At 39.3% G+C, this 25,359-nt stretch overlaps 1 protein-coding gene across 1 annotated transcript in view; it reads right to left on the bottom strand.

The window, feature by feature from the left end:
- LOC132099087 (proton myo-inositol cotransporter-like) overlaps window positions 1-25,359 on the bottom strand; it is a 99,815-nt gene that overhangs the window by 70,391 nt on the left and 4,065 nt on the right. The window contains exons 2-3 of the mRNA XM_059505528.1: window positions 12,347-12,506; window positions 10,552-10,760 (exon numbers count right to left, since the gene is read on the bottom strand). Of these exons, the coding sequence (XP_059361511.1) occupies window positions 10,552-10,760; window positions 12,347-12,506 (369 nt within the window). The remainder of the gene's footprint in view (window positions 1-10,551; window positions 10,761-12,346; window positions 12,507-25,359) is intronic.

Below are 25,359 nucleotides of genomic sequence, written 5' to 3'. Positions count from 1 at the left end.
GATACAGTGTTCGTATTAGTACTGAACAAGAGTGAATGATTTGTAGAGGTTTTTTTCATCGCTGTTGTTGTAATGTCAGGAAAACTGTGTGTGGTGAACTGAAAGGTTCGGTTTTTCAGTGAACCGTCCCATCCCTAGTAAATATAAATGTAATTTTGACCGACCTGCTCCCTTACTGGCGAACATGGCTGGTATTTTGCAGCAACTTGCTGCGTCTGTGTCCAGGGCTTTTCTCCTTTTTATACGTTCCGTCTCTGCTCCTAGATTAAGCTCCATTTTTTGCACGATTTTCTAAGATAAAGCCTGCCTCTGGATATGGCCAATTAGGCAATGCTTCGCTGATGTTTGGTCATGTGGTGGTGTCATTTTCACTTCGCGATCGCCTGATTCTTCGATTCATAAGTGTCACGCTGTCTAGTCTCTGTTTCCCTGGGTGTCCACTAGTGGGCTCACTTCCCCTTAGGCACTAGAATTCCTCTAGTCTGGTCCTGTCTTCACAGTAATTGCACTCCTGTTAATTGCACCAGGTGCAGTCACTTTATTGTCATTAGCCTCCCTATAAATACCAGTCTTTCCCTGTTGTTTGTATGGAGTCCTTACGCTTCGTGTTATCAGCCTTCTCGTCATCCGAGATTCCCCTTCGTCTTCTCGTCTTCCGAGATTCACCCTAACCTCTCGTCTTCCGAGTTCCCTTTCCTGTTCCCTCCTTTGTTTATTTGTTTGTTTATTTTGGACTGTCTGTTTGGCTTTGACCTTGGCTTGTTCGACCACGATTTGGATTACCCTTCATTTAATAAATACTAGCTATTGGATCTACTCTCTCCTGTGTCTCTCTGGTACACGAATCGTCACAGAAGGACTCCATCTTAAAAAGATCCAGCGGTATGTCTATTCATATTTCCTCCCCAGTCACCGAGTGGGTGAGTAATGGTTTCGAGGGTGCTCGCCTGGTCGTGTTTCGTGGGACCAGGGGAGGTCGCTCAGGAGCGAGTGGTCGAGAGGAGGTCCGGCATCACTCTCCAATATGTCCCCCCGTCGACCCTGAGTTCGGATGGGAGCCGCCGTCTCACCATTGTGGACGGAGTGGGGAAAGGAGGCGCAAGTCTGCCGAGCCAGCGCCGCTGCACAAGATGGCCGCCAGTCCAGTGCCACTGCACAAGATGGCCGCTGGCCCTGAGACATTTTTGGATTATTTCTCCATGCTGTCAAAGATCATAGAGATTCCCAGGAGTGTTCACGTCACGTCTGCTGATCCAGAGACTGTTCACGTCACGTCCAGCACCACAGTACAAGATGGCAACCAACCCAGCGCCACTGCACAAGATGGCCGCCAGCCCGGAGCCACTGCAGAGGATGACAGCTACAGTGGGCTTTCCTGAGTTGGGTCAGGTTCCCGTTGACCCTCCAGAGTTGAGTCAGGTTCCGGTTGACCCTCCACAGTTGAGTCATATTCCCGTTGACCCTCTAGAGTTGAGTCAGGTTCCTATTGACCCTCCAGAGTTGAGTCAGGTTCCAGTTGACTATCCAGAGTCGAGTCAGGTTCCTGTTGACCATCCAGAGTTCAGTCACGTTCCAGTTGATCCTCCAGAATCAAGCCAGATTCCTGTTGACCTTCCAGAGTCGAGTCATATTCCCATTGACCCTCCAGAGTTGAGTCAGGTTCCAGTGGACCATCCAGAGTCGAGTCAGGTTCCTGTTGACCATCCAGAGTCGAGTCACGTTTCAGTTGATCCCCCAGAATCAAGTCAGATTCCTGGTGACCTTCCAGAGTCGAGTCAGGTGCCCGTTGACTTTCCAGAGTTGAGTCAGGTTCCGGTTGACCCTCCAGAGTCGAGTCAGGTGCTCGTGGACCCTCCAGAGTCAGGGTTAGTCACCGTCGACCTTCCAGAGTCAGGGCTAGTCACCATCGACTTTCCAGAGTCAGGGTCAGTCACTGTTGACCTTTCAGAGTCAGGGTTAGTTCCTGTTGACCTTCGAGAGTTGAGTCAGGGACTCGTGGACCCTCCAGAGTCAAGTCAGGTGCTCGTGGACCCTCCAGAGTCAGGGCTAGTCACCATTGACCTTCCAGAGTCAGGGTTAGTCACTTTTGACCTTCCAGAATCAGGGCTAGTCACCGTTGACCTTCCAGAGTCAGGACTAGTCACCATTGACCTTCCAGAGTCAGGGCTAGTTACCGTGGACCTTCCAGAGTCAAGGCTAGTCACCGTTGATCTTCAAGGACAGAGTCAAGTCACTGGTGATCTTCAAGGACAGAGTCAAGTAACTGGTGATCTTCAAGGACAGAGTCAAGTCACTGGTGATCTTAAAGGACAGAGTCAAGTCACTGGTGATCTTCAAGGACAGAGTCAAGTCACTGGTGATCTTCAAGGACCGAGTCAAGTCACTGGTGATCTTCAAGGACAGAGTCAAGTCACCCGGGTTCTTCATGGGAGAATTCAAGTCACCAGTGATCTTCATGAACAAAGGCAAGTCACCAGTGATCTTCATGAACAAAGGCAAGTCACCACTGATCTTCATGAACAAAGGCAAGTCACCATTGATCTTCATGAACAAATAAAAGTCACCAATGATCTTCATGAACAAATGCAAGTCACCAATAATCTTCAGGAGCAGAGTCAAGTCAGCACCGATCTTCTGGAATCCAGTATAAACACCATGGGATTACCAGAGTCTTGTCACTTCTCTGTGGAACTACCCGAGCCTCTCCACATCTCTGATGAACTACCAGAACCGTTCCACATCTCTGCTGAACTACCAGAATCTCTCCTCGCCTTTGCGGAACTTCCAGAGACTCGTCATGTCTCAGTCGAACTCTCTGAGCACCCGACTGTTCCTGTTGTGGCCACGGAGGCTACCCTTAACATGTTCATGTTCTATGTTTCAGACTTGCCCAACCAGACTTGTCCTCCTGTTGGTCCGGCCGCACGGATGTGGTGGCCTTCTGCTCTGCCCTGGGGGCCTTCTGCCTCGACCACAAGGATGTGGTGGTCTTCTGCTCCACCTTGGTGGGCTTCCGTCCCGACCACATGGTTGTGGTGGTCTTCTGCTCCGCCCTGGTGTCCGTCTGCCTCGACCACAAGGATGTGGTGGTCTTCTGTTCCGCCCTGGGGGGCTTCCGCCCTGACCACACGGTTGTGGTGGTCTTCGGCTCCGCCCTGGGGGTCGTCCGTCCTGACCACACGGTTGTGGTGGTCTTCTGCTCCGCCATGGGGTCCTTCTGCCTCGACCACAAGGATGTGGTGGTATTCTGCTTCACCCTGGGGGGCGTCTGGTTCGACCACACAGACGTGGTGGTCTTCTGTTCCGCCCTGGGGGGCTTCCTCCCTGACCACAAGCTTGTGGTGGTCTTCTGCTCCACCCTGGGGGGCGTCCCTCCCGACCACACGGTTAGGGTGGTCTTCTGCTCCACCCTGGTGGGCGTCACGTGATGTCCTTCTTGGACTTGTGTTTTTGTGTTTATTTTTTTGTTGTTGTTCTGTCTGTGTCTTTCTTTCTGTTTCCTCCTATGGACCTGGCCCTCAGTCCCTCCCCCTGATCCTCCGCCGGTCCACCTCCCTCCTGGGTTTCTAGTCTGTGTCTTTCATTCTGTTTCCCTCTAAGGACCTGGCCCTCCGTCCCTTCCCCGGATCTTCCGCCGCTCCACCACCCTCCTGGACTCCTTGTTTTGTGTTGCACTTCTCTTGTCTCTGTTTTCCCATTTTACCTGGTCGTCTTGTCTCTGTTTTCCCCATTCTACCTGGTCCTCTTGTCTCCGTTTTCCCTATTTTACCTGGCCTTCCGTCCCTCCCCCTAGTCCTCTGCCGCTCCACCTCCCTCCTGGTCTCTTTGTGTTTTTGGTTTTCCCTTGGGTTCGGGTGGAGCATCTGGCACACGCTGGTACACGAATCGTCACAATAAGACCATCAATTAATTTGCAGTTGCATACCAGCCTATTGCACGTCAGCCTGATTGACTGCACAGCGGCAGCTGGCAGGCCAGAATGACCGTCAGGCCACCGGGAAATGTCCTGGTGCTCCCGATGGCCAGTCCGCCCCTGGTATCATGATTGCAAAGTAAATTTAATTATATTTTCTTCAAAATCTTTATTGATATTATTAAAATTACCACTGATATTATGTAGTGCATGTGAACTATTATCACTGTTACTGCTGTTATTGTCCACAGGCAAGAAGTAAGTGGAACTGGGCAAGTGTTTGTTAAATTTATTTTCTATGGGAGTTGAGCAGCATGTTTATGCAGAGGACTGTGGGATTGACAGCGGAGCAGGGCAAGCTAGGGGTAATGTCAAAAAGTGGAGTCATTTTGTTGGGTTATGTTGAGTTATAAGTTATGTTGCAAATGATTAAGTGTATGAATGAACTGTCCAAATGAATTAAACTAAAGTGCAAACAATGTCAGGCCTTTCTAAAAACTCCTTTGAGCAATTAGATCAATAGTGGTTAATTTCCATATCTTGCATTCACTGAAAAAAAATGTTATGTTGACTTTACTTAATTTTATTATGTCAAGGGGTTGCACAAAATAAATTTATCTAAATCCAGATATATATTTTTAAGTTGAGTGTACTTATATTTTTTAAGTTGAGTATACTTATATTTTATAAATTGGTTGTACTTATATTTTATAAATTGAGTTTATTCATCTCTTTCAGTAATTTCAAATTAATGATATTCATAGTTTTAGCTAAACTATTTTGAGTAGAATTTACTAAAACTAATTATGTGCAACCAGATCAATTTAATCATTTATTTTCTACTTACTAAAATTAATTTTAATCCAATCTCTTATTGTATCTTTCATTAATATTCAGACAAATAAAGCAAACCCAATATTTTCAACTCTAACTTTTTTTCTGATCGAATATGAAATTACATTTGGTTCAATAAAAATGAATGTAACTTTATAAAACTGAACGTAACTTTTTCATAAACTAACAAAAATATGCCATTCCAAAAGAAGAAAAACAAAATGAAAATGAAAAAAATTAACTCAGTCACACAAATTTAACAGGCTCTTCATATATGCTTCATTCTTTGTTAATGTTTTTCTAAGATTCGCTTTCGCTAATTGTGGATTCTGAATGCATTGCCACAGATTTCGCTTATGCTTCGCAGTTTTTCGTTTGTTGTTTTGACACAAACTTCTCGTGGGAGCGGGCTTAACAGTGATCTACTAAAAGTGAGCTTTTGATGGACAGGTGCTCTCTGACCGGGAAGTACAGACGTCACTCAGTGGTGCGCATTGGAAAGCTCTCGCGGACGCGGTGATTTGAATTACTAAATATGTAAATAATATTTTACCTTCGATCGAAGTAAGCTTGTGTTACTGAATGACAATAATAACCCGCAACAAACTGTTGCACAATGTAACATGAAAAACTTGTATCGATGTTATTGGTTACTTCAGTAACACAAGCTTACTTCAAGCTGCCTGAAGGACAAGCGGAGGAGGACTATGATGCGGCTCTGTGTCTACTGAGAGCTCATCTTTACAGACTGAGATGATCAAAGGTCATATATTATTTACATATTTAGTAATACAAAGCGCTGCGAGAGCTTTTTTTTTTTCTTTTTTTTTACTGCAGATATCAAAAACAAACAAAAGTATAAACATACATCACATAATATCAACCACAAAAAACAATAAAGAATAAAATAGAATTAAAGAAAAGAGGACAAAAATCATCTAAACAAAAATGCACAAGGAGATCAAAGGCAGAGCAAACTCTAACAGTCCTATAGCTTTCTTATTAGTAGATACTGGGATTACATTCAAATATTTTTCCATTTCTTTTAGGAAATCAGAGAAGACAGGTTTACATTTCTGCATTTGTGAATGAAATTTGTTTAGGAACAAATGTAAATTAATAACAAAACTGATATTTTCCTTTGTGGGGTCAGAGTCATAATACCCAAATATAATGTTTTTCATATGTACTGAGAAGCTTGGCAAAATCTTACACTTGACAAACACACCAATATCATCCCAAAGTTTCTGAGTGTAGTGACATGACCAAAATAAGTGTACCACAGTTTCTTCTGAACTCGAACAAAAAGAGCTTGTAAGATCAATGTCAGATTTAAATCTTTGTATAAACTTCTTTACAGGGTAGAACCTGTGTATGAGCTTAAAATAAATTTCTTTAACTTTGTCTATGAAAATGAATTTTTGCGGTGGAGACCGGATTTAATCACCACGAGAGCTTTCCAATATGCGCACCACTGAGTGACGTCTGTACTTCCTGGTCAGAGAGCACCTCTCCATCAAAAGCTCACTATCCAATCAGAGTAGTAGATCACTGTTAAGCCCGCCCCCACGAGAAGTTTGTGTCAAAACACTGAAGGAAAAACTGCGAAGCATAAGCGAAATCTGTGGCAATGCATTCAGAATCCATGATTAGTGAAAACGAATCTTTGAAAAACATTATCAAAGAATGAAGTATATTTCAAGATACCTGTTAAATTTGTGCGACTGAGTTAATTTTTTTTTCATTTTGGTTTTCTTCTTTTGGAATAGCATATTTTTGATAGTTTATAAAAAAGTTACGTTCAGTTTTATAAAGTTATATTCATTTTTATTGAACCAAATATAATTCCATAATCCAAGAGATAGATTTTTGCTCTCCCAAACAAGAGTGCCAGTTCTATAACACAGTACTCACCATTTCTCAGAGACCTCAATACATGGTACACCATACACAGTGACGGTAACAATCAGTGAATAGTGTTTGAGTATGAATGGGTAATTTTGAGTAGAAAATGAACTCCAGGTGTCACAAAAAAGTATGTTACTAAACCTAACATCAAAAGCAACCATAAAACTGTGTAAATACAACTCGGAAACAGTGAAAAATTTAACATTTTTAATTATTCATGCCCCAGTGCATGATGGGAAATACATATTATATTTTATTTAACAGAATTCTCCTATATCGAATGACCAGTTTGGACTTCATTCCTCTAGTTCCTGCAGTAATGACATCACTACAATAGTTTTTTGACTAACCTCCGCCCACATGAATACACAAAAAAGAGGGCATGGTCTTATTGCGCTCCAACGGAGAAGAGGAAGAGTTCCGTTAGTGTTTGTCGCCATGTCATCGAAACGCTGTTATTTTCATCTCGGAGTCCAATCACCTTTGTTTGGCCTTCCCAGGGATGCTGTACGTAGAGATCAATGGTTACAATTTATGTTTAACTCTGTTCCCGAAAATTATAATCCACATGTAAAACTATGTACAGCACATTTTGCTGAGGACAGCCTCCTCAATCTCAATCAGTTTAATGCCGGATTCACACAAAGATTATTCTTGAAAGATGGAGCAGTCCCCTATTTGTCTGGAGAAGGCGTTGTCTATGGACCACAACCGGTAAGTGTATTTTATTATTTAAGTTGGTGCGTTTAACAGTTTTTGTAACTTATTACACAAAGGGCAACGCTGTTTAGCTTTGTTAACTAGATGTTAGGGCTGTGCAAAAAAAATTTATGCATTTTTCATCCGCATCTCGTCTGTAAAAACGCTCCTGTGAATTGAGCATCGCGTTAGTTCAGTCAGGCCACGTTAGTCATGCTTGCATAAGCCGACAGTCAGCTGTTCCTGACGTGTACCAATCCAGTCTTGACGCCTATCACATGCGGTCTATTTAAATTCCCATTCTTCAGCATCTCTTCCATCATATCGCTGCTTGCGATTAACTCCCTCCTCCAACCCCAACTCCACCAACTGAACCTGTAATCCGATCTAACTTTGTTCTTTCTTTACACTTTCTTCAATGGAAGCAGTCTCTATCACATTTTGTTTACAACTCATGTAATTGTGAATTGTAATCATGTACTGTATGCTTATAATGGTTCTGTTCTGTACCCCTGGGGGGGTTTGTCTTGCTGCTCTCCCCGCTCTGTCCAAGCATGGTTGCATGGACAGGCGTGTGGAGTGTTGCCCAGAACATAACCATACCGCCAACACTAACTGTATGCAAAATATAATTGTCATGAAATATACTTGACGGAAGTGGTCCTGATTGAATTATAAGTACATCTCCAGCACGTGCGTTCAGATCAGGATTGCCAGGTTTTCAAAACAAATCCTGCCCACTTGCTTCTCAAAACTAGCCCAATCGCGTTTCCAGGAGGGCAGCGTGCTCTAAGCTGCTGTCGAATCACAACACAGGATACACTCTATACAGGAACCGCTGGCACAATCAGAACTCATTATGTATTTCTGAAGGAGGGTCTTCATAGATCAAGGAAGTCATCAGCCCGTCTTTATGACAGTGAAAACAGCGATATGCAGATAGATGAATTGTGTGAAAAATACTGTTTTTTTACACGCGAAACATGAACACATGATATATTGCACACTGTAAACACAATCAAAGCTTCAAAAAAGCACGAAAAACAGGACCTTTAATATTTTTTTAATTCTTGCCTTAACTAAATTATTTAATTTAGGACTTAACCCACCGCCAAAAAACTGCTCTAGAACAAATAATTAAGGAGATTAAAGATTACCCGTACAAAAAAATTTAGATCTCACATTTAACCACATTATAAGGCAGATTCCCGAAGGAATGGTTTTGGTAAAGCTAACGTTAAACGGGAACAGCTGATGCGGCCTGGAGCTAACGTTAATATCTCCGACAGCACTTAAGACATTTTTTTTATAAATAAACGGCGTATTTAAATTTTATAAAACTACATTTTCATCCAAAAATATTTGTAAAATACAGTTCAACACAAGTAATATTTGAGGTGTTTGAGTGTGCCTGTGCGCGAAGTATGTGACAATTGGTCGCTGTGGAATTTATACCAAAGACTCGTTCTGAACTAGAGCATATTACAGTATATTCTTTATAGAGCAAAAAAAACTATTCACTGTAATAAATTGTGCTCTATTACATGAAATTTTACTTATTGTGCACATTGAATGATGAAATTTCCGGGACTGGAATGAAAAGGTCTTCAGTTCCCACCATGAAACTTACTGGAAACTCCTTTTGACGCCTGTGAAAATGCATTTGCGTGTATGCGCACAGAATCAACTTAATATTTTCAAACTGAATTTAATTAATTCACATGGCTTGGATTTAAAACACATGTAATTCATATAAAACCAAATTATAATTATTAATTAAAATCAAAAACTAAATTTAAATGGATTAAACTAGCAAAATTTTATTACGCTTAATTTAATTGGGGCCATAATAATTTTTTTCAGTGTTGCTACTTCTTAACACCTGGTTAAAAGTATCTGGGGACACTTGCTCATGATTCCAACAAGTATCTTACTCCATTTTGCATGTCAGATTTGACTGCTGATTTTAAATATGTAACCTAATTGTGAATTTGGCAAAATTTTTGTTCTTTGAGATTTCTGAACCTCTCCTTCAAATAAAAAGTATATGGTCTTGCATGCCCAAAAGGTTATCTGGAGGAACTGCAAATATGGCCACAAAGTCGACTGTCTTTTCTTGAAAAGAACCTTGGTCACTGTCAGTATGTTGCTTGAAATTGATGATTCTCATAGAAAATTAATGACTTTTGGTTTCTGCAAACTGCTGTCTGTCTGAACAACCTTAGGAACAATCACTGCAATCACTTCTCTTCAGCTCCTGTTACTACTGCCTGCTGTCTCAGTAATTAACATTTGCCAAATTAAAGCCCTTGAACAGTGACCTTACACATTTGAGTGGTGAGAGCATGACATTGTCACTATCACAGCTGCAGGACCAGAAAATGTGTATGTTTTTGTCAAAGGTGTAATCACCATGATGCCTCTAGGGCCTTCGGTTTATGGCGTTGTTTCACAATGACTTGGCTGGGGCCAGAAACCATTAGCCTGGATAAAGGAACTCCTTTCTGATGAACATTTTATAGAAAAGTTTCAATGTTCAGATGAATTACTAAGGGGGCTTAAAGGTCTGAGAGATTATGACTGGCATGTGATTGGTTAGTAAATGAGGTTGTATAAGGTCTGGTTAGGGGGTGGGTTACTTTCCATGGTTAGTAATTGCCTCCACCTACGGATGAATTAGATTTGCTTGGATGAAACATGCTGTTCAATTATACATGCTATTCAGTAGCATGCCGTTGCATGCAGTTTTGCCCTGCTGTGCCACTGAATTGCTGGTAATGTTGCCATTGCACTTGCCTATTATAGGTTGACTGAAATGAGTTTCATCCATGAACACCTGTGGCCTCTTCAGGTTTTTTATTGCTGGTGTGCCATGCATGTACTGTTTGGCATTAAGAAAACATTTGTTCCCCTTTATTTCCATTCATCTCCACCCAGTTACCTCCTGCACTGTGATGGATAAAAATGTGCAACTTGGTATATTCATATGTACCACAATAAGACTGTTGTTCAACTCCAGCTTTGTAGAGGCAAGTAAGATGTAAAGACCTCTTCAGTCTGTAGTTAGGGCAATCTTATGGTGTTCTCTTGTGTTCTTGAGCACTTTCCATAGTTTAATGAAATCAGTGAACCATGACTGTAATTGTGTTTCTTTGAGATATTTGTATGTGTGAGTGCGTACAAGACTATTTTCTCACCTCCTCCACACTCCTTTTCCTCCTCTTCAATGCTGCTTTTGATAGTATCATACTCCTCATCGATGTTCTGGTTGCCACGTATTTGGCTGAGTATGCGCCGGGCCTTCTGGGTAAGACCTTTCTGGATCAGCCAGCGAGGGCTCTCAGGTAGGAAAAGGAACCCTAGGAACTGCAGGAATGCAGGGACCACTGACAGACTCAGCATATATCTAAACAGATGAAAAGAAACAATATTGGAAGAAGAAATCCAAGAAATTGAAGGGGAACAAAAAAAATCATTGTTCTTAAATAGGAATACATATATACATATTTATGTATCCTCTTTTGGTGAAAAAGTACATGGTGCCTACGCTTAGTTGCTAGTTAATTTTTGAGACTACAACTTATTTGAACAAAACATGATGCTAATGGTGTAATGGTATAGACTGTAAAATGGTATGAATTAGATAAGGATTTTTTAAATTATATATTATCTTTGTAACATTTTTGTTCCCAGAGCAATAAGCTGCACATAGTGAAGGAGGTATTTTGCAGCTGGTTTAATGTTTGTTTTATTTGTTCTGAAGGTTTATTTTGAAAGACTTTAGAAACTGATGTGATTCAAAGAATCCGCCCAACTAGAGGATGATACTTTCCACTAGGGTTGACAATCACATCATGTGGAGGCAGACAATTTATTCTCTTATCACATTTGGTTCAGATTGCAAACTTGCATCTCATTTACTGCTTTTGCCATAGAACTATAAATAATAAACATCATCATAATCATTCAGTTTCACTAATTCTCAAAAATAATAAGTAGAGCCCGACCGATATGTTTTTTTGGGGTGGCCGATACCGATATTAAGGAGTAAAAAAGGCAGATATTGATATATCGGCTGGTATTATTCTTGTATATTATAGTATAGTACCAGTCAAAAGATTGGACACTTTCCCATTTGTGTGTCCAAACATTTCACTGGTACGATATATATAACAGAAAATTCATTCATTTGAGCTACTGTTTTCACACACAGACGAAATTTACCATTATATACCACTGTAAATAAATACAATTTAAATTCACATCTAGTGCACTTTAATGTCCTTTGAATGTAACGTGTGTGTTCCCTTGGAACTGGAATCATGGCAGAATTTCATGTGAAGTCCAGTTCACAGGGCACTTATGGCCAAATAAGACAATGCTTGAATGTTGCCTGAACAAGAGACCTCCTTACTGAAGTGAAAGTGTTGACTGGTGTCACTATCTTGTGAACGCGCCGGTGGATCTCCACCAAATTTGGAGGATCCCGTCAGCTCGAGAAGCCCTCTCCGAACACCACCCTCCACTCATCGGTAACCCCTGAGATCACAAGATTGGTCGGTGGAATTTAACCACCCATAACTCCTGAACCCTGGGGGCTAACGACGTGGGCCTCTAGACGTACACTAGAAGGGATCCCCTGAATCTGATGTGGATTCGCCTTGCCTTTATGGAGATATGGCAGTTCAAAGTTTCAATGGTTTTCCATAGACTTATGCTTTAAAGCGTTTCGTTCAGGCCACCAGTAACAAACAACGGAGCATGCTCTGCTGGACAAACTAAGTAATTACACAATTTCAAGCATTTTATCTGCAATATATGTTCTGTAAGGCTCATATTGGCAAAACAATATATAGATTGGGCTCTAATAATAAAGTCACTGTATTGTTCCGCATTTGACACCGCAGCAAAGAAACAAGAAATATTCCGTAAATTCTGCAACTGGATCACTCATAAAATACTGCCAACAAACTAAAGACTTGATGGTCATACCTCCAGCCTTCATGCTGCATGTAGCTGAAGGCCCCATCAATAAGGCTTGCTATAAGTTGGCCCGCTGTGATGAACAGAGTGTTGATGGTGACCAGGCGTCCTCTCAGGTGGGGCGGTGAGGTTTCAGCAATGTACACAGGAACGGTCATGGATGCAATACCTGAATGGGTATATAAATAATAATCAAATACTGGCCATTTTCCATTTAGTTTGACATCATTACGTAATGCTGCTGGACAGTTTTTATATTGTTTTTTTTACCACTGATTGTTACCGCAATGTCTGAACTGTCTGTCCTGAGTGTTCTTCTCAACAGCAGGTGCCTGACGCGTCTTCTTCTTCTCCTTGCTTTACCGCCACCTATCTCTTAAATGGACCATTGGCACTCCTAATTGAGATTGTAGATAGTGTCAATGGTCCATTTGACATGGTGGCACTAATGCACTTGTAAGTCTGCGATCCGCCATAAAGCAAGAAGAAGAAGATGTGGCAGGCGCCTGCTGTTGAGAAGAACATGTTCAGGACAGACTGTTTGGAAAATGCGGTAAAAATCAGAGGTAAAATACGTTATAAATACTGTTCAGTTTCTTGCACAGACGGATTGTCTTGTGTCTTTATACATCAATGTATTGTCACAAGCCGCAGTGTTTAATAAGGTTTTGTTTGTGTGTATTTTTGAACTCCCAAAGCTGTGATTCCCATCCACTTTCATTATAAAACTGATATACTGCAACAATTTGAGTTCAAAATCTTTTTTGTGTTCTTCTGAAGTCAGCTACATCTTGGATGCCGTGGGGGTAAGCAGATAAACATCAAATTTGAATTTTTGGGTGAACTATCTCTTTAACGTTAGAAAATGTTCTTATATAATAAACTGCATTACACATAAAATTAAAAATTACAATATACAGTAAGGAATGGCTGAAGGAAGTAATAAACACAAAGCACAAAGCAAAATCCATCATCTACAGTCTTTTGTCCTTCATTTCAAAGGCTTGTTTATGAAAACTATACTGTCATTAGAAAGTGTAATGCCAAAAGTCACAAAAGTATAAGTCACCCAAAAAATTAAATTCTACCTTTTACTCAACCACTTGTGCCAAACACATATGACAATCTTTCTTCAATGGAACACAAAATGGGAAATACATAAGAATTTACTATCTGCTCCTCTCCATAATATTCCACATCTTCCTTTTTCTTCCACATCTTCCTTCCTTTTCCAGAGTTATTTTTGGTACTTTGTGTTTTTTGTAATTTTGGATATTGACAGCCCAAGCTCCATTCACTTTCCTTATATTCAGAATATTCTTGAAAAATTCTAATTTTGTGTTCCACACAGTACTATTACTATTACTATTAGTATCAATACTACTACCACCAATAATATATGTTTGGAAAAACATATAGTCATTAACTTATGACAAAAGTTTATTTATTTTTTTTATTTAAAAGGGTTTTATTTTATTTAAATGATTAAAATGTACATGTAAATGAGTATGCATGCTTGAGTCTGAATCTAGTACTGTATTCATACCCCACATATTAAAATTTCCTGAACACTGAAAGCTTTATTACACTGAGATTGCCTCTTAGATCTACAAAAGACCTCATTTTGTGGGCTTTGTCAGAGGGTTACACACAAGAATGTAACATGCATAGTGAATATGCTTTGTATGCCAGTGTTCCCTGCCAATCACATTGCTCTCAAGAGAACTATGATGATCCAGCCAGGCCACATCCTTCCCATTCTCAGGAATTACATCACAGATGTGTCACATTATGCAAATTTTCAACAAGCAAGTGATTTCTGGAATCACAAGGAAACCATAAAATGCAATTTTGTTTCCGACTGATTGAGATGGGGAAGAAATGGTGATGTGGTGTGACAGGACCAATGTTTATATGATATTTACACAGGAGAACAAACAAAAAGTCTGTGCCCACATTTATCTGACAAGGTCTACGATATAACCACTCGCTATAAAGTCTATTAATAGCCCTAGTTCACTGTCGCACCCTTTGCCCGGCAGACAACGTACCTGTTGCCATGGGAACGTCTCACTGCTTGCCTCTCAAGGAGATAAATCAATACTGTGAGACGACAACTGTTATTGGTAGGGCTGGATGATTAATCGAAAAGTAATTGAAACCGAAATTCAGAACCTCTAACCGACTTAATTTTCCCATGTGGTTATTTCGGTTTTTTAATCCTGTTAATCAGGGGCGAAAATCTCATCTAAATGTTGGGGGGGACAATAAACATAACATTTCTCATGAGCAAGTTTTGAAGGGGACACCAATAAAACAGGCAAAATTGTACTTAAGGATATGTGTACAGAGGAAAGCCTTACTATTGCATGGAGACCGTTCCATTATCCTTCTTCTCAAAGTTTCTTTTTGGTTCAATGAAAAAGCTGACTAAATTGACGAAAACATTCTTCAAAACAATTTTTCTTCTGTTGCAATTTTTTTGAAGTTGTTTACACAATCAAGCCACCAAAATACAATAAAAACTTTATTTATTTATATAGCACATTTAATAGCAATGTTGTTTGTTCACAGTTATAATTAAAACATGCATATATATAAACATTTACCATGCCTAGCAAAATGAAGGCATACACACTCTTAGACATACACCCTCACACAACTGTATAGTGGGATCGGTATAGACGTGAAAGACGGGAAAAAACAAAAAAATAATAATTTATTACGTCAATGACTGATTTGTTCAAAAAGTGGATTCATTTAGTTAGGAAACACCCCCTCAGTGTTTCTCAAAGACACAATTAGTGCTGTAGCTTATTTTCAACTTTTTTCGTTGGTGAAATAGTGCTAAAACAGGCAATATGGTGCCTAAAATGCACGTAATATAACTTCTTGATTATTCAATTTTTATAAAAATCTAAATCACATTTGTTATGCTAATATCTGGAGAACAACTGCATTCTTAGTATGATGTTATATTAGATTAACTAGCCTATATTAAATGAAATAAACCGACCAGTGGCGGCTCGTGGATTTTAAAATAGAGGAGGCAAACTAATTGTATTGGTCTGGGGATACCTGCCGATTGTTATTATTACTATTATTATTTGCTTAACCACTTTAAAATGGCTTTTTGGCAGCTTTTAGTCAGAAACCGTAAAGAAAATATATTCAATATCGCTACTCATTATAAATACTTGGTAAATTATCAGCCCAGCCGCTCCGGGAGACGTTCAATCCATAGACTGTATAAAAACAGGTTCAAACTAATAGCACGTAATTTACGTCTCTATGATGGTTGGTTGATATTCCAGAAGGGAGGCTAGCCTCCTCTTTGATGTTACTTTTCTCAGCACTCCTCAGTGCTGAAAGTTAACACTCAATGCTGATTGGTTCCCCTGGCCTCCCCCTCCCCTTCTCTCTCACTTTGCGGTTGTAATTACATCAGCAGATTCGGCACATTCGCTATAGAAAAGTGGAGCTATTTTATGTAATGGTATTACAACTGTGAAATTACAAACAAAAATATATACATTCTGATACATTAACTGAAATGAATAGTGAATTTTATTAACATTAAATCTTCCTCATTTTCACCTGAAAATTGGGGGGAACTGTGCCTCCCCTGCCTCAAGCCTGGAACACACCAAGCCGACGGTCGGCTGTCGGGCAGTTTTTGTGCGTCGGCCGACTAAGTTTCCTCAGTGTGTTCCGCACCGTCGGCTGAAATTGGTCCTCGTCGGCTTTTCTTCTGCCGATTCGACATGTTGAATCGGCATCAGGCCGTCGGTGAAAGAGGGAACTCTGATTGGCTGTTCAGCTTAGTGAACGAGTCAGTGGACGAGAATAATAGCAAAACAGCGAGCAAAGTCAAAACAGTACAGATAGAGGCTGTTCTAATGATATGTCATCTTACCTGATTGTTCCTTGGCGAATATTTCAATATTAACACGAGAGGAGTGGAATAAAGAAAGTGTTTAGCAGGATTAATATTCAAAACAGTAAGCACGCGCTGCTTTGTTTACGGTTTGTATAACTTCAGCCGGCATCATCAGTTTCCCTTTTTGAATGACGAATATGGACGAATATATCTGCAGAAATAGACAGTTGTCTCATTTACACGCAGGCCCAGAACGTGCATTCTACCTAACAGTCGGCAGTAGTTCTCTCCTGTGTTCAAGTGCAGCTTTTTACCCCGACGCGAGGCGACAACACAGTTGGCTTTCATCAGCGCTAGTTCGTCGGCGTCGGCTTGGTGTGTTCCAGGCTTCACCCGACGAGCCACCACTGAAACCGACTACATCATAGTGAACCGCACTAATCTAATCTAACATACAAGACTTGTATATGCGTACACTATGGGTGTGTAAGACGTTATTAAACAAGCTAGGTAAACGCCTGTATAAAACGCCTGTTATAATCGCTAACAGTGCAGACTACATCGGTGACAAAAGGAAATTGGTACACAATAATATTTTTTGGACACGACTTATTAATGACTCGGCATCATCTATATTAAAGAGAAAACAATCACGTCATCCGGTGTGTAAATGTGAATAAAGTAAGCTAGACTTATGGAGTTCCACAACGACTGAAACAGTTGTTTTCTCGCACCGGACTGTGTGTGTGTCGGTGGTGGTGAGGTAAAAGAGGAGCAGGCAGCGGACCAAAGCAATGTGAGGCAAAGCAGGGGGAACTCGAGATGTTTAAAACTTTTTTTGTTGTTGCTCAGTTTGCATTTGTTTTGTTTTACTACTTACACAATTAGTTTAACTATATATCATTATATTATTTACAATACACATATTTCAATTATATTTTAGTGGGGGACAACCCTCAGATGGGGGGGGTCCGGACCCTACCCGAAACCCCCCCCCCCCCCCCCCCCGCGATTTCCGCCTATGCTGTTACTACTTCCCCCTTAAAAGCATACTACCGCGTGTGTAGCAACATGACTTTGCCCCGTCCAGTCAGTGGCATAAAAGCAAGACACGGAGCTGAACGCCGGTTCAACACATGCGAGCAGTGAGCCTTGTGTCTTCACCATGGGCGTAGGTTTAGGGGGGGACGCTAGGTACTAGTCCCTATCAATATTTTGAGATAGCAAATTTGTCTCCACCAATATTTAGCAAGCTGCTTTGAACTGCTATCTGGATCTTTGCACTGCTATTTGGATCGATTCTAACGGCCAGGACGACGACAGTACAAGAAACGCCGTAATTTGATTGGCGGCGGGGAATCTGACAGGCTACACGTGCGGGCCGGGACTACTTTTGTGCTTGCACTAGCAGCGAGCGGCTGGTGTGTGTGTATATGCGCGCACATGTTGACGACGACGACGGTAAGTTACCAGGGCTGTCTCTCTGCCACATACAAAGGCCAGAGTAAAAACATTTTAATATTCAATTTTTTTTGCCCCTTTTTGTACTTTGTAGATGCCACCCAAGAAGAAAAAAAGGGAAATAAGAAGCTTTTTCATAAAGCAGAGTCAGAGTGTAAGTAGGCAAAATAACTAGCTAGCCACACAAATAAACTAGCAGTAGTGACTGACCAGTCACTAATCAATGTTATATAGTTTAACAATAATAAAATGTTAGAATATGATCTGTATTTTTTTCTAATGTTGATCTAGTTTACTGCTAGTCTCATACAGACAAACTAACACATAGATTAACATACATTTCAACACATTAATCCACAAAACCATGTCCCCTTCATATTTAAAAATGGCTCTGAAATATAAACATGATGCGTTGAATGCATACTGATACGTGTGTATTTGATTCATTAGTTCAATATTTAATTACACATAGGAAACTCAGACATCTTGTGAAGATGTCATAGAGCATGTTGAGGAAGAAGTAGCTGGACCTTCAGGGCTTAAGGTGAGGTCTTTATGAACTATGAATTATTATAGCGTGATTAAAGGAAATCATGCATGTTAAAAGTTTTAAAATCCATGTCCCCTTCATATTTAAATTGCTCTGAAATATAAACATGATGCGTTGAATGCATACTGATAGGTGTGTATTTGATTCATTAGTTCATTTATTTAATTACTGTACATATATAGGAAACTCAGACATCTTGTGAAGATGTCATAGAGCATGTTGAGGAAGAAGTAGCTGGACCTTCAGGGCTTCAGGTGAGGTCTTAAAGTGATAGATCGTCTTAAAGAGAAGGTCTTAAAGTGATTCTGTGATGAGATATACTACTATTGATTAATAGCAAATTATTAAATATAAATAAAGTCTACCTGTTTTATTATGTGAAAATGAAGTGAATTGGTATTAGTATAAAAGGATATCAGTGTGGATAAAAACCAGGGTAAGTTTTGTTTGCTCTTCAGGAGACAGTCAGTGAGAGAAACAGCAATCCTCAAGCAAGTCAGTGTAGCAGTGTCCTGGACTTGGGAAGTAAGCCATACCAGCCTGATCCAAAATTCATAAAAGTACAGCAACTTCGAAACAAGAAATTAAGGTTTCAGGCAAAGTGGTTTAGTCAATATCCATGGCTGCATTACAGTCCTACATTAGAGAAAGTTCTTTGTTTTGAGTGTGTCAAAGCATACACCATCAAAAAGACCACTCTAGAGAAAAGAAATGACCCTGCCTTTTGCTCTAATGGGTTTAACAATTGGAAACATGCCGTAGAATGCTTTAATCGCCACAAGAAAAGCAAAGCCCACCATCATGCCATTACTGTCAATACACTGGAGCAAACTCCAGTGCACACACAAATATCCAGTTCAATGGCTAGATTACAGGAGGAGGCGAGGTACTGTCTCGAGCAAATTATGGGCTCTTTGAGATATCTAGCAAGGCAGGGAGTTGCCTTTCGAGGACATGAGGTTAATGAGGGTAATTTTTACCATCTTGTGAAATTCCTTGCAACCAAGGACCCTATTTTATCCTCTTGGCTCAAACGTTGCCATAATTATATCAGTCCACAGTGCCAAAATGAGTACTTAGCTTTATTTGCCAACACAATTGTGAGGGAAATTGCCTCAACAATCAGGTCCTTGTCTGTGTTACAGTTTTCAATCATAATGGATGGTACACAGGATATACAGGGGAAAGAGCAGGTTTCCATATGTCTCAGATATGTGGATCAAGACCTTGTGCCGCAGGAAGTCTTTGTGGGATTGTATGAGGTGCTAGGGACAACTGGTGAGCAGATGGCTAAGCTAGCTATTGATGTGCTCCTGAGATTGAATATTCCAATCTCTGGCTTGTGAGGTCAGACTTACGATGGAGCAGCCAATATGGCAGGGAAATTCTCAGGAGCACAGGCAGTGTTGAAGAGAGAACAGCCATTGGCTTTGTATGTGCACTGTGGTGCTTGCAGTGCCTCTACCTTACTACGTGACACATTGCAGTGGGTCCATGAGCTTGGAACTCTGAGCAACCAATCAGGGAAATTCAAAGGGGTATTGGCTAGCCATCTAACATCTGAGGGGCCTACCAAAACAGTTAAACCTCTGTGTCCAACTAGGTGGACAGTGCGTGGTCAAGCTGTTGATACAGTTCTTAGCCAGTATGAAGCTGTGTTGTGTAGTTTGGAGGAAATGTCCTCTGTTGGTTCTCAAAATGGCACTAGAGCCAATGGTCTCCTAGATCGCTTCCAGAAGGGTAATACTGTTCTGGGACTGCTGGTAGCATCAGAGGTGCTGGGAGAGCTTGAGTGCTTAAACAAATCTTTGCAAAAACAGTCCCAAACAATTAAAGGCATGCAAGCTGCTGTTGACTATGTTAGTTCAACTCTTCAAGAAAAAAGGAGTGGGGAAAAGTTTGCAAAAGTGTTTGAGAAGGCAGTGTCAATGGTAGACTCCATGGGAATTGAACCGATTCAACTCCCTCATCAAAGAAATCCCCCCAAAAGATTCACTGGTGGGGCAAGTCAGCATAAGCCAAAAACACCAGAGGAATACTATAGAATAGAATTTTTCAAGGTGTTGGACAGTTTGGGCATTCAGTTCAATGAAACGTTTTAACCAACCAGAGTTACAGAAACTGAAACAGATCGAGAATGTTCTCCTCACTGGGCAGATGGATGATGTGATTTTACAGTATCCAGAAATAAACATGGATATTTTGAAGGTTTAGCTACCAATGTTTCTTTCAAAGCATACACTCACATCAAGTGATGAAGCTGCATGCATTCTGAAAGCAATGCCAAGTGAGGTGAGAGGCTTATTTGATGAGGTTGAGAAGCTTGTTAGGTTGTTGTTGGTCATCCCTGTGGCCTCAGCTGAAGCTGAACGAAGCTTTAGTGCACTGACGAGACTGAAAACCTGGTTACGATCTACTATGTCTCAGCAGCGCCTTAATAATGTAACTGTATGTCATGTACATCAAGAGGCCCTTGACAAAGTCGACCTTAACGATGTAGGCCAACAGTTTGTATCTGTAAATGACAGACGTAGGCATCTGTTTGGAAAGTTTAGATAAAAGGATAGAAACAAGAAAATGCAGTAAAATGTGGAAAGTATCCATAATGGAGTTATAATTTCCCCACCAAAGCTGAGACCAAACCAACCCCCATGGTCTTCACTAAACTTTGTCAGTTGTATTTGTTTTATGATTCGGACATTCAAGCGATTAGACGGTCGGATGTGTGTTATTATTTCGAGCTCCCATGTTCGCGCAGCTGCATTGTGGCACGAACACTCATATAAACAGCTGTGAAGATCGCGCACACAGAGGAGCGCAAAAACTAGTTGTCAGCACTGTCCTGTGATTTATTACTAAAGTAGCTTAGAATCTCAAAACGTATAGCATATTTTTCTACTTTTGAAGTAACTATGCTATGTACAACCCACAGCTTCACAATAATATAGAGACTGTATGACTAATTCACATACACAATCACTCGTACTGGTACTGTGCTAATTTATCTTTATCTGACCTTTATTTATCTCTTACACCGAACAATAATCTATAAGAAATGTTACGAACATAGATAACAGCTGATAGTGAGCTATGATGTCAGATCGCGCTTTCAATAGGAGAAAATATCCCACCTTTACTAGTCGATCTCAACCGTCTGGCTGAGGCCAGTCTAAAAAGACGCTCATGACAGTTGACAGAACGCTGCTGCGTGTCGTAATGAAAGCGTATCATTTTCACGTGTTATTAAGCCTTGCCACTTGCCAATTTAACCATTCAAAAAACTTTAAAGCATTCAAACACAAGACGCGGAAAAGCTGAACTGAGCAGCAGTCAGTAGTCAATTATCAGATCGGTGACCTTTCGAGAAAGATGCAAGACTTTTTATTTATAAAAATTATTTGAAAATAGACTTAAAATGGAAAAAGAAATGGGTCATCTTAATTTTTTTTTTAGGGTTGCTTAATGGAAAAAGAGGCCTCCAAATCTCTTTATTTTTCTCTCTGTGATCATCAGAATTTGAAATTCAAAAAAGTATTACCTTAAAAAGCAATAGTGCAAAATATCTTTAAAATTATGATTGTGGATTATGTCCCAGAGTGTAATGGGTCAAATGGTGAAACAAAGCATTAGTCAGCCAGACAATATAAGGACTGTGAAAATACCAATCTTCTCTAATGACAGTGTGTAATCCTAGACAATAAGCTTCAGGCCAAATTACTCTATCAAAATGCTCATGGGATATTCAGCTGATTCTTGGAAACCCCATGTGGTACATACATTAATGAGAAATACTTGAGCTACTGAAACTCTGTCAGTCTTACCACCCTGTCAAATCATGTGAATCCTTATGACTCTATACTAATTGCCTGTGTTAAAAATAGGTCTGAATTTTCAATGAAAAACTGCATGAAATTTTATCAAAGCCTGTGATCTTACACACACTATGACTCCTTTAAGCAAAGCAATTAAAAAGACTGTCTATAGTTCTTTAGAAAACCAGCCATATTGAGCACATTGAACATTAAATAACTGTGAAACATTATTGAAACATTATTCAAAAATAAAAAGTTTAAAACAATTAAAATGAACTTTGTTCCCCGAGTTCGCAACTCCAATCAAACACAGCTAAACCTAATCAAGTGTTCCGTCACTTGTCAATAACGAGCTCAATAAACTTATTTGAGTGTGTCAGATATAAAGGGATATATACAAAATGTGTAGAGCTGGGGTCCCCAGTACCATAATTAAGAACCACTGGACTAACCAAATGACTAATTAAAACATACTAAGTAAAACCTAGGTATCACACAAAAATGTCACAACAAGGCCACAAGACAACACAAATATGAAAATCAAACAGAAATAACTCAAAAAGAGTAGCAAGGAAGATCACAGTAATGCAGTGAGTCTATGATACCTTTGAGAATAGACCAAGAGAGGATGGCATCTATCTCTAGTGTTTGTGAATGTGCTTATTGGTAAATGGAGAACTGCAAACGAGATTCAGTGATCCGAGGAATTGGAGTACTGTAGGAGAAGCCAATGAGGGTGTGACAAATCATAAACTAAACATAAACTAAACACAGAATGTTGTATAAAATATTCAAAAATGTATTATTGTTCTGCAGTTTTGTCATTTTTTTTTACAATAAAGAATATATTTTTTCTTATGATAAAGTTGTAATTATTTACTAAGCAGACAATAGTCTAGGTAAATAATATGCTTGATATGAAATATAAGACATGATGTTTTAAAAGTCATGTTGAGCATACTTTTTTTTTTATTAAATAATCCAAATCAATTAACCAAATGAAAAACCTAAATAAATATACAAAAAATGACAGCTATGATGACTGTATATAAACTGTTAAAGACTGTTGGTAGACATGCATTATATAAACTAGTGAGAAAGGTGTTTATTTTTGGCTGAAATTACCCAAGTTTGAAAAGATACAGTCTGAAATGAGTTTGGAAAGAGACACAAAACACAAAGGCTATATTCAAATAATGTTACAAAATAAAAAAAAGTACAGCAGCATCTGCATTTATAGATGCAGTTTATATATATAAAATAATAATAATAATAAAAACTCTGGTGCAGCAATTTATTTATTTATTTATTTTAGGCAACTTTATAAAGTGCTTCATTTAGTTATATTCAAGTCTAAAATGTTATTTTTGCACTAAATCAACCTGACTACATCGGTTTACATACATGGAATGTACTTTTTTAAAAGCATTAGAGAATTAGCTCTTGAACAATTGCAGAATTATTTTTACCCATTTATAAACTGAAAAATGGTCAGCTGAAAATGTGCTTCCTATGGTAACATCTAATTTAATTTATTTTATTCAAATCATGTTAAAACATTTTTTTATTTACCCTTACTGAATAAACAAATATATATATTATTATTATTATTTACAGTAAACTGATATTTTACCATAACATTGTTAAGAAATATGCTTGATATATATATATATATATATATATATATATATATATATATACAGTAAAAAACGTTGGTTTTTTTTTTTTTACCTAACCGTTGAGTTACACTTATTGGGTCAATGTGTTGGGTTATCTTAAAATTTGTTGGGTCATTTTTTTTTCGTCGTTGGGTTATTTTTAGTTATAACCCAACTGTTGGGTTAAATATGTTTCCCGCTTCACTCCGTTCAAATATTAACGGTCCAGTCAGCGACTCAGCGCAGACATCAGTGGCAGCCTGCCTGATTATGAAGGGTAAGTAACTGTTAATATAATCATATGATGGATATAACTGTTATAACATTAAGTAATGTGTCTGATAAGTTAATCATTATTTTTTTATACGTTAAAAAAAGTTTTAATTCCCTTGAGTCCGTTTGTTTCCCCCAGAGAATCAGATCGATTGTACATAAATGTGATTCCTGTTTGTTCACCAGCATTAATACATTAAAAGATTAGCTGTAAAACTTTTTAGACAAGTATTACTTAAAGTTAATAAAAATGTCTAGTGAAATGTGAAAGTTTGAAGTAATCATTAGAATTAAGCTAGAAAAGCCGCACGGACCATTTATCGGATCAGACCAGTGAATGAAGCTGCTCGAGCTGAGCTCACACATCAGTCATGCGACAGACAACAGACTCTGTGAGAATCGTTTGAATGAACCTGCAATGTTCTGTTATAAAAGTTCAAAACCCAGACGAAAGAAAAGCACGCAATCGTGAGGCAACCCGCTCTTTCAGTGAAAATTTATACCAGTGCCCCAAATTTACATAACGTTACTCCTACTACCAACATTTAAGAGGGGAGAGTAAAACAGAAGCCATATTCGTCTTAGTGCACCAGCACTAATTAATTGTACAATAAAAGTGTTTTAATGGTTTATTCATATTGAATATTGTTATGCATCTATTAGAATACCCTATAATTACAGCAATTTCTATTATGAAGCTAGATTGATTGACATGTTTTTTAAATGTGTTGTACTAAATGTGTTTATACTTATGTATTAGACAATGGACTTTTTCGTGAAGGAAAAATTGCAACAATTGAATTTCTGCCTGTTAATTGAAACATTTCAAGGTAAGTATCCTATTTATATTAATGATACACATGTTTTCAATTTTACTTAGACCTATGTCTTCCAAAAATTATGAAAAAAAGACAAATGAGGTGAAATATGTGTATTGCCGCATTTCGTCCAACAAAGCTTCCTTTCATTTACAGTGTACTTTTGTTCCTCTCTACAAGTCCAAATCAGTTAAAGGGTAAAGGGTGGTAAAATTTACTCACACTGTAAATATTGCCACATATTTTCTGGAGGGGGTGAAAACTGGTTTAGTCTGTTTCTCAGTGCAAATGATAGTAGATCCCCAAAAAGACAGTAACAATTTAAACTGTAAGCTTAGTTTTTTTTTTTACTTGTGCTTTCTCTGTACTTTTGTCATTTAAAGGCCTTCGTGCAGAAATTGTCTTTAACCCTCTGGACCGTATGAGTCATTTTCTCCTGATAACCCCGAAAAGAACAACAAAACTTTGTGCACTTATAAAATAAAGATAACAAACAAGGTGTGCTGTCTGCAGCCTTTGTCTGCGCTGAACCTCATTTACAAACACGTCATTAAAATTAACTGTAACTCC

This window comes from Carassius carassius, chromosome 22 (assembly GCF_963082965.1).
Source record: "Carassius carassius chromosome 22, fCarCar2.1, whole genome shotgun sequence".
Classification (NCBI taxonomy): Eukaryota; Metazoa; Chordata; class Actinopteri; order Cypriniformes; family Cyprinidae; genus Carassius; species Carassius carassius.
The sequence above is the reverse complement of the archived record's forward strand: the minus strand, read 5'-3'. Positions and strand labels throughout refer to the sequence as shown.